Consider the following 13952-nt stretch of genomic DNA (forward strand, 5'->3'; position numbering starts at 1 on the left):
ATTGAATGCATAAAAGCCTTAAATATGCAAAAAACATACTCAAGCCACCTTATTTAGATGAGAATTTCAGGTAAATGCTTCAAGCTTTAGGTTTATTATTTCTATATTCTTATGGCACTTTTTGTGCCAAATATGCTTTATACGTCAAATACGGTAGATTACAGATTACACTATTTCCATGTGCAGGATGTCCTTGATTCTCTCACCATGTCACTGAGAGTGTGTCTGTATACTCGAGTAAGTTGTCACGGTTTTACAAAAAAAAGTTGAAACAAGATCTGCAGCTATACAGTACTTTTATTTCTCCCAATATTGACCTTACTCTCACATCACAATAAACAAACATGCAGTTTATTTGTCTTATATCCAGTATGTACAAAAAGATACCTTCCAAAAAACTGGCATCATCTAACCTATCCTCCGGTCATGTCTACTTCACCAATCTGTGTTGTATAGAACTGTGACTGCTCTTCATGTAGCTCAGATTGTCTTATCTGACATTAACATGAATGTTTATACTTATACTTATTATCATGAGTATTGCCAAATGTTGATTTATCCCAGGAAACATTTGTGTGTACATGTTACATGGCAGTTTGTCAAATTAAGATTACTGATGGTTGGCTGGAAATAGCCTGGGACCTTACTTAAGAGTTGAAGAATCTCTGACACCCTCATTCATGTCATGTAGAACTTCATCTGAAATGACAAAGAAAGGTCCATGATGAAGCAAGGGAAGATGTTGTTTTTACTTTTGAAATAACAAAAGAAATCTACTTCTTTTGTGATAATTTGTATGAGGATATCATTGATAAAAGTTGAAAGATCAATACTTGACAAAGAAAAGAAACATTATCCAGATATTTATTTGTTGATTGGATTGGATTTGTGTCATGTTGAATGTACTTGTATTTTTGTTGAATAGAAAAGATTTGTGTCATGTTGAATAGACTTTCGTTAATATTGATAATAGACCTGTATCATTGTAGTACAGATCTGTGCTATGTTGATTAGACTTGTGTCATGCTGAATAGACTTGTGTTAATATTGATAATAGACTTGTGTTCTTGTTGATGAGATTATGTTATTGTCAACAAGATTTGTATTGTTGTTTAGACTTGTGTTTGAAAATGTGGGAAACAGTTTTGTCAACCAAGATGGGACACAAGTTCACACTTTAGATGTACCTGTCCAAAGATTCTTTAAGGGTTTACAGAGACCATTAGTTTCTCAGATGAAGAATAAAACTTACAATGTGTGTCACCAGGCACAATCACAGAAGGACAAAGCTCTCGTTATGTTTATCTATTTGGCAATAGGGAATATCTGTGCCCTTTTACTTCATGAATTAAAGTTAACTGTATACAAAATTAGATGTAGCCAATCAATCGGGGCATGATATTATGTAGTGAAATCTGTTCAGCTGAGTAGGGGCATGGTGCACAGTGGTGTGCTAAATACTTGCTTCGTGATAATCTGATACATGGGCCCTGTGTTACACAATAGGTAAAAAACATTGGTATAGCTAAATAGTTAGGGTGTTCAGTTAAGAAGGTCATGTGAAAGTTAAGGTCTGGAAGCTTTTCAGTAGCACTTGATGACTACCTTTGAAATGAGGGACAGCACCTATCCTATGATGTGGCATAGCCTGGCAGGGGAAGCTGCAGCCCCTCCTTGGCCTCGAAGAAGGTGTAAGATAATGTGATTGTGTCTATCGTCTCCAATTTGGCATCTTCAGCATACTCAGGGTCGATGTAGAAAAACACTGGCATGTCCACCTGGAATAGAAAAACCAAAGTGAACGTGTTGATAGGGAAGTCATGTTGTTGTTCTTTATACTACAGGCTCTAACCAGTTTAAGTTGATATCTTTTAATTTGTTTGTTGTTTAACGCCGCACTCAGCAATATTCCAGCTATAGTAGCCTTTTACGGCAAGCATGGGTTGCTGTAGACCTATTGTACCCCGGATCTTCACTGGTGTGATATCCTATAAAATACCAGTAAAAAGAATTGGATGAAAAGCAAAACATGATGTTGCTTAAATTGGGCATTCAAGAAACGGTCCAATGTATGCCAGGATTCATAATGTAGTTTGGAAGCCCTCAACCCATACTTGCGGAGGGTCAGGCTCGCTGACTTGGTTGATACATGTCATCGATCCCATATGCGTGGATCGATGCTCATGCTGTCAATCACTGGATTGTCTGGTCCAGACTTGATTATTTACAGACCGCCGTCATATAGCTGGAATATTGCTGAGTGTGGCGTTAAACAACAAACAAACAAACAAACAAACAAACTCAAGTTGTTCTGTTACTGCCAATGTTTGGAATATGCCAATGGTGCATATTGGTCTGTGAACTTATTATGACATGTTTGCCCCATATAGGTTTTTTAGGCCATGATAAGTAAATTATTAAATTTTCATCCCCTGCCACCTCACTACCAACAAACAGCCTGAGCACATTCAGACTAACACAACTGCTTTGTGGACCCTTGTCTTTTTTTCACTGGTACTTGATGAAACACACCATATGCATAGTCCTACCAAACAAGTCATGCTTCATGTGATAACATACATAGACAGTTAAGTATACAGTCGCCTTGAACAGTAAGTGTAAACATAAGGTGAATCCTGACTCACATTTAACATATTTAGTGCAACGACACTGAAGATCACCTGGACATGGAGTCAGCAATTTTAAATAGTCAACAAAGATAGATGGTTTTGTTCCAGAGGTCAAAACCATGGCAGCCATATTGAAAATTAGATTCAGTTTCATTGGTCAAGTGGCTTCTGAGAAACTTATATTTACAGTGCAAGGAAATACATTTTGAGAAAATTTAAATTCATGGTCATTGAACAAAGGTCAAATTAAGATCAACATTTGAAATATCGTGAAAAATCTAACACCTGTCGAGCCCCACTACTAACTACACATGTCCCGAATTGCAATGAATTTGTAACAAAAAAGGCTGAGTAATGACCACAGAGTTTTTCAATATGGCTGCCATGGATTTGAACCTCTGGAACAAATTGGGATGTCACCATCGGTAGGAACAAGAACAGCTGTGTGAAGATTCAGCTTCATTGGTCAAATGGTTTCTGAGGAGAAGATGTTTCGCCGTACAACTGACGATGGACACCTGTCAAATAGTCCATGACATAAGCTCACTTGACTTTCAGTCAGATGAGCTAAACATAAGATATGTGACATGTCAACAGTGCTTTGGGTGTGTGAAAACTTTAATGCAGATACATGTCTGCAGCATGTGTGACTAATTATTGTATGTTTTTTTCACCCTATGGATAATAAAGACATACGAAACACTCCTATTAGGCCCGTTCAGCTTCTAACAAGGACAGCATCATTGTTGTGTGAGGCAGCCAGTAAATGTCAAGGGCATGCAGATTAATTAGAATCTATCAACAGCAAATCAAATATGACACTTTGGAAATGATTTGTACATGATTAATAAACAACACACTATGCATCAAGCCGTTTTAAATGTCAGATCAGCATGTATTAGTTTGAGGAAAATGTGAATAAGGACATTGTTAAATGATTTCGAAATCTGATTGTATAGTTGCACCACTAATCACAAAGTAGTGGGCTGTACATGAGTAGTTCCTAAGTAGATAATTACCCCATTACTTGGTGGCATTGTTCAACTAGCTACAGTCATTAATCTTGGCTGCTATAGATTGACCTAAACTACCCACTACATTACCATTACCCATTTAATTTAGAGCTGCTTGCATACAGCCATGAAAAATTTCAACAACTTTATAGTACAGTAAACTACGGTTATGACGAACTCAAAGGGACCACTAATTTTAGTTCATAATAAGCACATATACAGAATATAGACAGCAAATGCCAAGGACAAAATCAGTATGTTATATCTGTCAGTTCGTTATGAACATAGTATACTGTGCGTTATAACCCAATGTAGCCATTTCAGCTAACATACAGTCCTTACAGATCTCTGTTTACTGATCAAACGCAAATTCTCTGTAAATATTAAATGAAATCAGTCTTGATTAATCGACGAAACGGATTCCATTGGGCACAGAAGGCAAAATAGTGGTGAAAACTCTATGAATGGATCACTGAAAATCAGTGATGACACCAGGTGTTCACAAAAAGAGTAAGCATGTCCGGCCCTCCCGGTAGCACCCGCCACTCACAGAATTTGCATAAAAAAGTAAGTGTTTGTAAGGAAATTCATGCTTGGGTGAGTGAGTGAGTTGGGTTTTACACTGCTTTTCACAGTATTCCAGTTATATCACGGCGTGTCAGCTTAATGTTGGAGGAAAGACCAAAGTGATGCAGGTCTCAGACGTTTACCACTTCGGTGAAACCCACGAGCACGGGTATGGTGCTGACAGACCTAGAAACATAATCGGGCCGTACTGGGATTTGAACCCACAATCATAGGATTCTGGCGTGCCCAAGGGACGCAACTCTGCACAGCGAATCGCGGCGCCTTAGACGACTGGGCCACCCGTGCCCCCTCAGTATGCTTGGATCGGAAAACTTTTAATGGAAGATTTAGGAGTTAACCAGTGTTTAAGATTAAGCATGTAACACCAAGGATCCTTGTCATTACCCTAATATTAAAAATGTAGGGGTCCTTAGATTATGATACATACCACTGAAAAAAAGTGATTCATTTAGTTTATTATAGGTAATCTGTCATGCCATATGAAAGAATCAGGTGGTCCCTCACTTATTTTGAGTAGTATGTTGCAGCTAACCTTAACGACCCCAGAAACACAGGACACGCTTTAAATTTTAACACTGTTTAAACCAATTCATAACCGTTTAAAAAATTCAAATAAACTTTGTATTTGAATAAGCCATTTCTCGCATTCACTTTACAGAAACATCTTTACAAATATCATATCACAATTTTTCAAATTGTATTTTTGAAATCATTGACGTTTAGAGCTTCTTATAGGCATTTTGCATTGAGCATCAATATAATATGGAAGAAGTTGACATGAACATTAACCTCATCACTTAACATCAAATGTTGGCCATGAGGCGATATGGCGTGAAGAGAAAGTGGATATTGGAAATTTTATTCCTGCGAGTTCGATACGGTACAGTTCCTTTCTATTTGTATAGTTAAATCTTCTGAATGGTGAACTCTATGTCAAACCAGAACTATTTCAGCTTATATCACAAAGTAGTCTTTCACTTTAGATATTGATAGCTGTATGGCCCAACTGACATTGAAGTGACGTTCTACCCTCAAACATGTGAACACATACACAACTGTAACAATAAAAAGAAAATAAGTATTTAATAAAATGAGTTAAAGTTACAGACTGAAATTTTTTTCGCCCAAAGCTAAAAGAGCATGACACTCCACTGACAACTGACTCAAACCGATTATATATTTTTCATACTTAAAAACTTACTACTTGTACTCTGTCAACATCCCATAACTCCAATAACTAGGGTGCTAAATCAACCAGCTAAGTGGCATCGTAACAATTGTTGGCTATTCATAACATTACCACACCATTTGATACAACCCTCATGTACACCATTCTTACATCACACAGGATCTTAATAATCACCTGATCATAAACTGACTGATATCTGGCTTAGACATACATCACATGATCTCTGTTTATCCTGGATTAACACCTGATGTTTTAATATATCACCTAACAAGAGTTGTGAGGCTCCTGCTAAGTATGAAATATACAAAGAAAGCTAATCTTGATTAATATTGCATAAGTATGTGTACGAGATTAATTACATGCCGCAATAAACAGGGCTTTTGTGTTGCTGCTCTGTTATCTAAGCAAATAGTAGATTTACATCCTGATGTGTCAATCACTGAGATAATGTTACATCACATCATGCAACAAGCAGGCGCTTGCTCATGTTTCTGTAGACCATTGTCATAAACCCGGTGACAGCTATGTACACTGATAGACATTGTGGGCATGTGAAAATGACGAGTAGTTTTATCATGGACAAGTGTATGCAATGTTAAAAACTGCACATAAAAGTATATCGAATCATATAAACTATACATGCAAGTGTATGCAATGTTAAAAACTGTACATAAAAGTATATCATAGCACATTAACTGTACATGCAAGTGTATGCAATATAAAAACACGGTACATACAAGTACACATGTAATCACAATTACTAAATGAAAAAATATATATATACACTGTTATGAACTGAACACACCAGTAAGTGCAATGTTATGAAGTGTACTATAGATGTAAATGCATGTTATAGTTTTCACACATATATGCAATGTTATAGTATGCAATGTCACAAAGTGTTCATACACAGATATGCAATGTTATTTTAGTGTTCATACACACATATGCAATGTCATTAAGTGTTCATACACACATATGCAATGTCATTAAGTGTTCATACAAATATATGCAAAGTTATAAAGCGTTCATACACAGATATGTAATGTTATAAAGTGTTCATATACAGATATGCAATGTCATTAAGTGTTCATACACAGATATGTAATGTTATACAGTGTTCATACACAGATATGTAATGTTATAAAGCATTCATACACAGATATGCAATGTTATAAAGCATTCATACACAGATATGCAATTTTATAAAGTGTTCATACACAGATATGCAATGTTATTAAGTGTTCATACACACATATGCAATGTCATTTAGTGTTCATACACACATATGCAATGTCATTTAGTGTTCATACACAGATATGCAATGTTATTTTAGTGTTCATACACACATATGCAATGTCATTAAGTGTTCATACACAAATATGCAATGTTATAAAGCGTTCATACACACATATGTAATGTTACAAAGTGTTCATACATAGATATGCAATGTTATGAAGTGTTCATACACAGATATGCAATGTTATTAAGTGTTCATACACAGCTATGCAATGTCATTAAATGTTCATACACAGATATGCAATGTTATTAAGTGTTCATACACAGATATGCAATGTTATAAAGTGTTCATACACACATATGCAATGTTATAAAGCATTCATACACAGATATGTAATGTTATAAAGTGTTCATACACAGATATGCAATTTTATAAAGTGTTCATACACAGATATGCAATGTTATTAAGTGTTCATACACACATATACAATGTCATTTAGTGTTCATACACACATATGCAATGTCATTAAGTGTTCATACAAATATATGCAAAGTTATAAAGCGTTCATACACAGATATGTAATGTTATAAAGTGTTCATATACAGATATGCAATGTCATTAAGTGTTCATACACAGATATGTAATGTTATACAGTGTTCATACACAGATATGTAATGTTATAAAGCATTCATACAAAGATATGCAATGTTATAAAGCATTCATACACAGATATGCAATTTTATAAAGTGTTCATACACAGATATGCAATGTTATTAAGTGTTCATACACACATATGCAATGTCATTTAGTGTTCATACACACATATGCAATGTCATTTAGTGTTCATACACAGATATGCAATGTTATTTTAGTGTTCATACACACATATGCAATGTCATTAAGTGTTCATACACAAATATGCAATGTTATAAAGCGTTCATACACACATATGTAATGTTACAAAGTGTTCATACATAGATATGCAATGTTATGAAGTGTTCATACACAGATATGCAATGTTATTAAGTGTTCATACACAGCTATGCAATGTCATTAAATGTTCATACACAGATATGCAATGTTATTAAGTGTTCATACACAGATATGCAATGTTATAAAGTGTTCATACACACATATGCAATGTTATAAAGCATTCATACACAGATATGTAATGTTATAAAGTGTTCATACACAGATATGCAATTTTATAAAGTGTTCATACACAGATATGCAATGTTATTAAGTGTTCATACACACATATACAATGTCATTTAGTGTTCATACACACATATGCAATGTCATTTAGTGTTCATACACAGATATGCATTGTCATTAAGTGCACATACAAGTATATGCAATGTTATTAACTGCACATACAAGTATATGCAAAATCATAAACTGAAAGCTGTGCTGATTTTTGTTTATTGCATACTTTGACAGTTAAAGAGCCCTCAAATGAAATATAGCAATGGGTGAGGGATACTTAGAGTAGCTGTATATATATATATATGTCTTGATTGCCCATTTTATTACTTTGATCATAGATCTGTCAATCAAAAAAACCAGAAAATAGATGACATTTTTCCCATTCTTACAACATTCACCTGTCCTTGAGACGTAACAGCTAGTTGGTAAACAGGTTGATGTGTAGTGAGTTGGTGGGTGTTGATTTATATCACTGTCAGCAATTATTCAAACAATGCTACGGCAATCTGAAAATAATGGAGTCTGGACAAGGCAGACCTAGGCCTGTAAATATCGGTACTCAGCAATACTGCACCTCTGTCGATGGCCTGTAAATATCGGTACTCAGCAATACTGCACCCCTCCCGATGGCCTGTAAATACCAGTACTCAGCAATACTGCACCTCTGTCGATGGCCTGTAAATACCAGTACTCAGCAATATTGCACCTCTGTCGATGGCCTGTAAATACCAGTACTCAGCAATATTGCACCTCTATCGATGGCCTGTAAATACCAGTACTCAGCAATATTGCACCTCTATCGATGGCCTGTAAATACCAGTACTCAGCAATATTGCACCTCTATCGATGGCCTGTAAATACCAGTACTCAGCAATATTGCACATCTATCGATGGCCTGTAAATACCAGTACTTAGCAATATTTACTTCTTATGACAAGTGAACCATGAAGATTCGGGGTAGAATAGGTCTTCAGCAAAACCATGCTTGCCATAAAAGGCGACTATGCTTGTCATAAGAGGCGACAAACAAGATCGAGTGGTCAGGCTCCCTGACTTAGTTGATGCATGTCATTGTATTCCAACTGCGTGGATCGATGCTCATGATGTCGATCACTGGATTGTCTGTTCCAGACTCGATTATTTACAGACTGTCGTCATATAATATTGCTGAGTGCAGCGTTCAGCAACATATAAACCTACCAACCAAACTTTTGACAAGCATAAAGTACCAGGAATCTGTTTTTGCCTTGGAATTTCTACAGGGAATGTTTATGGGATCCAAGTATTGAAAAAAAATATTGGCTTAAGGAGTGTATTCTCATATGAGCAAATATGATTTACACAACTGCCATATAAAAAGTATTTGAAGAGAGATCTATTTTCTCCAAAGAATGTTAGATAAAGCAGAAAGAACAAAGTTGAAATACTAGTAGTTTCTATAATACACCATAATACCACATATATGTATCAGCAGTAATATAAAATATAATGTGTTTTTTCCTTGATGTATCATTCATTTGAAACCTCTCAAGTCACAGCAATGTTTCAAATTGTAGACAGTTCCATCACAATAACAATCACTGGTATACTTTTATGACATCTTGACAAATGTTTCAAAGAATAGACTGTAAATCAAAATAATATAACGACAAAGGTTGTTATTATCTAAACCTGTGATGTTATATGTAAACAGGGCCGGTCCATTAATCATTTCTTCATGAACAATAGAGGTTGTTATGAAGACATAAGCTGTGTATTTCTTATTATCAAGTATTTCATAAGATCTATCGTTGTATATTTCCAGTTATCACATATTCTATAAGCTATATCAATCAAGTTGATGTCCATTGTTATGATGATGCATACGTGATATACCTGATCATGAAGCATTGTGTCCATTGGGAATTCATTACCACATACCACTCTCATGATCTCATGAACATTAGTGTCCTGTTGGTGTGATACACTGGCAATTCATTATGAGTGAGTGAGTGAGTTGGGTTGAACGCTGCTCTTAACAGTGTTCCAGTTATATCACGGCGTGTCAGCTTAATGTGGGAGGAAAGCCAATCGTAGGTTTTTGGCATGACCAGGGGGTGCAACTCTGCACAGTGAATCGTGGCGCCTTAGAAGACTGGGCCCCATTTCATTATGAGTGAGGAAGGTTTTATACATTTTAACAACATTCCAGCCAGGATTCACACATTGTAACCATGTTGAGAAACAAACCAGGGACATTTGCAGGAAGATCAACAACGAGGCCACCACCCTGATCTCAAACAAGCGTAGGAGACGTGTACCTGCAGAACTTTACCCGTTGGGAAGCCAGCCCTTCTGTATTATTAAACACAGATCTTTTATTCCCATTACAGAACTTAGACTCTCTATCAAAATCTGGCAAATATTGAGTGATCATTGACTTAATGAAAATGAAAGATATAGGTTTTCTTAGCCAGTCATTGCTTTCAACTTCATTGTACAACACTTTATGGGCAGTTTTGTTAATGTTTGGTGGAGGAGAAGTGAAACCAAAGCTAACAGAAACTCTGTCGTTCCTTTCAAGATTCCACTGACAGGGTGAAAAATGCCCATGGTATAGTGCAGGCATTTTTCTCCATCCAGAACTGCCCATTCACATACAAGATATTGTGTTGTAGACCTTGGAATGTGATGCGGGATTAATTAAAGCATATTCAAATTATAGCATGTTAACTAAGATTCATTTGAAGTTTTGTCCCCTTGATACAATGGCCTGCTATATAAAATGAATAGCATGTTATGTAATTCAAACGACATCCAAACAAACTGTCATTACCATTTAACATGGTTGTTGAACTGTGAATTTTCTTTTCCTAATATCCAACTAATTGAAGTTAAAACTGTTAAAAAGTCTAAATCACCAGTAATTCACCACAACAGGAAATTATTAAAGAAATTACTTTCTGCACAAGCATATAACACCCTGTTTGCAACACAGCCTAGTGAATTACCTCTCCTTAATGCAATCAATATGTTTGATAATAGCATGTTTTACCTCTTAGAATGGTATTGATTACAATGTTGACTGTAAATAACACCAGTCCTACAATACATGATGAAAGCTGTTTAGATTGCCAGCTAATGCCAGTTTAAGTGCTGTAAAGTTAATACTCTGACAATGTCACACAATGTTGAAGGGTACTCCAGCAGGTTAATGGTTTCTAACCTCTGGTCACATAACATATAACACGCATTCAATCAATGACCTGATGTGGCATGATGACTAAATCGACAGGGCTGAAATGTTTTCAACAAGTAGCTGTCAGGCAATGCTATGTATAAAAATAAAATCTACATTCAACCGCCAAAACTATGTTGCTTTCAACTGTATTTCTGGGGCAACGGTGTCTAAGGTGCCACAATTCGCTGTCCAAACTTGCATCCCTCAGTGGGCAAGCCAGAAACCTATGAACTTGGTTTGAATACTGGTTATTTTCTGGGTTTGTCAGCACCATACCCCTGCACGTGAGTTTCACCAAAGTGGTAAACGTCTGGGACCTGCAAGACTTTGGACTTTCCTCCCACAGTTAGTGTACACATGGTGACATAACTGTAATACTGTTCAAAGCGGCGTTAAACCCAACTCACTCACTCACTGTTTGTCCATTATAATCATGGTGCATAGGTTAATGTGGCAGGAAAGCCCACAGTGACACAGGTCAGTGTAGATGTGTACAGATGTGAAGGAAAGCCCACAGTGACACAGGTCAATGTAGATGTTCAGGAAAGCCCACAGTGACACAGGTCAGTGTAGATGTGTACAGATGTGCAGAAAAGCCCACAGTGACACAGGTCAGTGTAGATGTGTACAGATGTGCAGGAAAGCCCACAGTGACACAGGTCAGTGTAGATGTGTACAGATGTGAAGGAAAGCCCACAGTGACACAGGTCAGTGTAGATGTGTACAGATGTGCAGGAAAGCCCACAGTGACACAGGTCAGTGTAGATGTGTACAGATGTGACAATACTTTTTAAAATGTTCGGACAGAAAAATTTAAATGTCCGGTAAGCAATATTTTAGACCGGACATTTGAGATTCCCAATCGGACATGTCCGGCGCATATGACGGTTTCCGGACCCCTGATGTGCAGGAAAGCCCACAGTGACACAGGTCAGTGTAGATGTGTACAGATGTGAAGGAAAGCCCACAGTGACACAGGTCAGTGTAGATGTGTACAGATGTGCAGGAAAGCCCACAGTGACACAGGTCAGTGTAGATGTGCAGGAAAGCCCACAGTGACACAGGTCAATGTAGATGTGTACAGATGTGCAGGAAAGCCCACAGTGACACAGGTCAGTGTAGATGTGTACAGATGTGCAGGAAAGCCCACAGTGACACAGGTCAATGTAGATGTGTACAGATGTGCAGGAAAGCCCACAGTGACACAGGTCAATGTAGATGTGTACAGATGTGGCAGGAAAGCCCACAGTGACACAGGTCAGTGTAGATGTGCAGGAAAGCCCACAGTGACACAGGTCAATGTAGATGTGTACAGATGTGCAGGAAAGCCCACAGTGACACAGGTCAATGTAGATGTGTACAGATGTGGCAGGAAAGCCCACAGTGACACAGGTCAGTGTAGATGTTCAGGAAAGCCCACAGTGACACAGGTCAGTGTAGATGTGTACAGATGTGCAGAAAAGCCCACAGTGACACAGGTCAATGTAGATGTGTACAGATGTGGCAGGAAAGCCCACAGTGACACAGGTCAGTGTAGACGTGTACAGATGTGGCAGGAAAGCCCACAGTGACACAGGTCAATGTAGATGTGTACAGATGTGGCAGGAAAGCCCACAGTGACACAGGTCAATGTAGATGTGTACAGACGTGCAGGAAAGCCCACAGTGACACAGGTCAATGTAGATGTGTACAGATGTGGCAGGAAAGCCCACAGTGACACAGGTCAGTGTAGACGTGTACAGATGTGCAGGAAAGCCCACAGTGACACAGGTCAGTGTAGACGTGTACAGATGTTCAGGAAAGCCCACAGTGACACAGGTCAGTGTAGATGTTTACAGATGTTCAGGAAAGCCGTGGGCAGATAATGTGAAAAAATCACATGCTTGTAAGAGGCGACTAACGGGATCAGGTGGTCAGGCTCGCTGACTTGGCTGATGCATGTCATCGTATCCTAATTGTGTGAATTAATGCTCATGATACCAATCACTGGATTGTTTGGTCCAGACACAATTATTTACAGACCACCATCATATAGCTGGAATATTGCTGAGCGCGGCGTTAAACAACAAACAAACAAACAAATATAATGGTATTTCCGTTCCAGACAACACTTGTTCACCATCCCAGTTTGCATGTACCAACAAAAACAACAAACAAACATGATCACAAAATACCAAGAGTGAGTGAGTGAGAAGAGTTTTATGCCCAAGTCTTCATCTTGATGAGCATACCACCTGGCTACCCCGACACCCCATTCCCCAAACTTATGAAACAGTGATTGGGGTTTTATACCTTCTGATAGGCTAACTGAACTGAAAACAGTGTAAAATTTTGCATTATTAAATTGTCTTACATATATATATAATAGAAAGCAGACAAGAAAGTGTCTTCATTTTCAGATCCTGAAGTAATCTATACTTGTATGGGATTGTTTGGAGAATTTTGATTCAGGGTGTGTACGAGAAGCTATATCTATATCTAAAGGGAAACTCATCTTGAGGATAGAACTTATGAATGCCTTAGTGTGACCAGCTACCACATTACACAGTGAGGTAACCCAGTGTTCATTTAAGATGCTAATGACTTTTCGCTTGCAATCATTCCATTGTCAAATTTGATAACATTTCCTTGTACGATTCATGACACTATCCCACTTTAATATTTCAGTCACATTCATAACATTATCAAGGGTCACCACATGAAGCAAGGTTTTCCTGTTTGACACACTCTCATGTTGTGTCCTGCCTAGGATCATCAGAACAATTAACAGATCAATCACAATGTCAGTGTTTCTGTCCAATATGATGTGTGGAGACATGAGAGCTAATTTATGAACATTAGACCTCCATACACACTTACAAACATC

General features: G+C 37.5%; 1 protein-coding gene across 1 annotated transcript in view; it reads right to left on the bottom strand.

Moving 5' to 3' along the window:
* Positions 1-286: 286 nt before the first annotated feature.
* The window catches only part of LOC139468768 (cytochrome c oxidase assembly protein ctaG-like), a 152871-nt gene continuing 139205 nt past the window's right edge, over positions 287-13952 (bottom strand). Inside the window, exons 6-7 of the mRNA XM_071250903.1 lie at positions 1606-1778; positions 287-699 (exon numbers count right to left, since the gene is read on the bottom strand). Of these exons, the coding sequence (XP_071107004.1) occupies positions 1632-1778 (147 nt within the window). The 3' untranslated portion in view covers positions 287-699; positions 1606-1631. The remainder of the gene's footprint in view (positions 700-1605; positions 1779-13952) is intronic.

Source organism: Haliotis cracherodii, unplaced genomic scaffold (genome assembly GCF_022045235.1).
Source record: "Haliotis cracherodii isolate W230 unplaced genomic scaffold, xgHalCrac1.p SCAF_2, whole genome shotgun sequence".
Taxonomy (NCBI): domain Eukaryota; kingdom Metazoa; phylum Mollusca; class Gastropoda; order Lepetellida; family Haliotidae; genus Haliotis; species Haliotis cracherodii.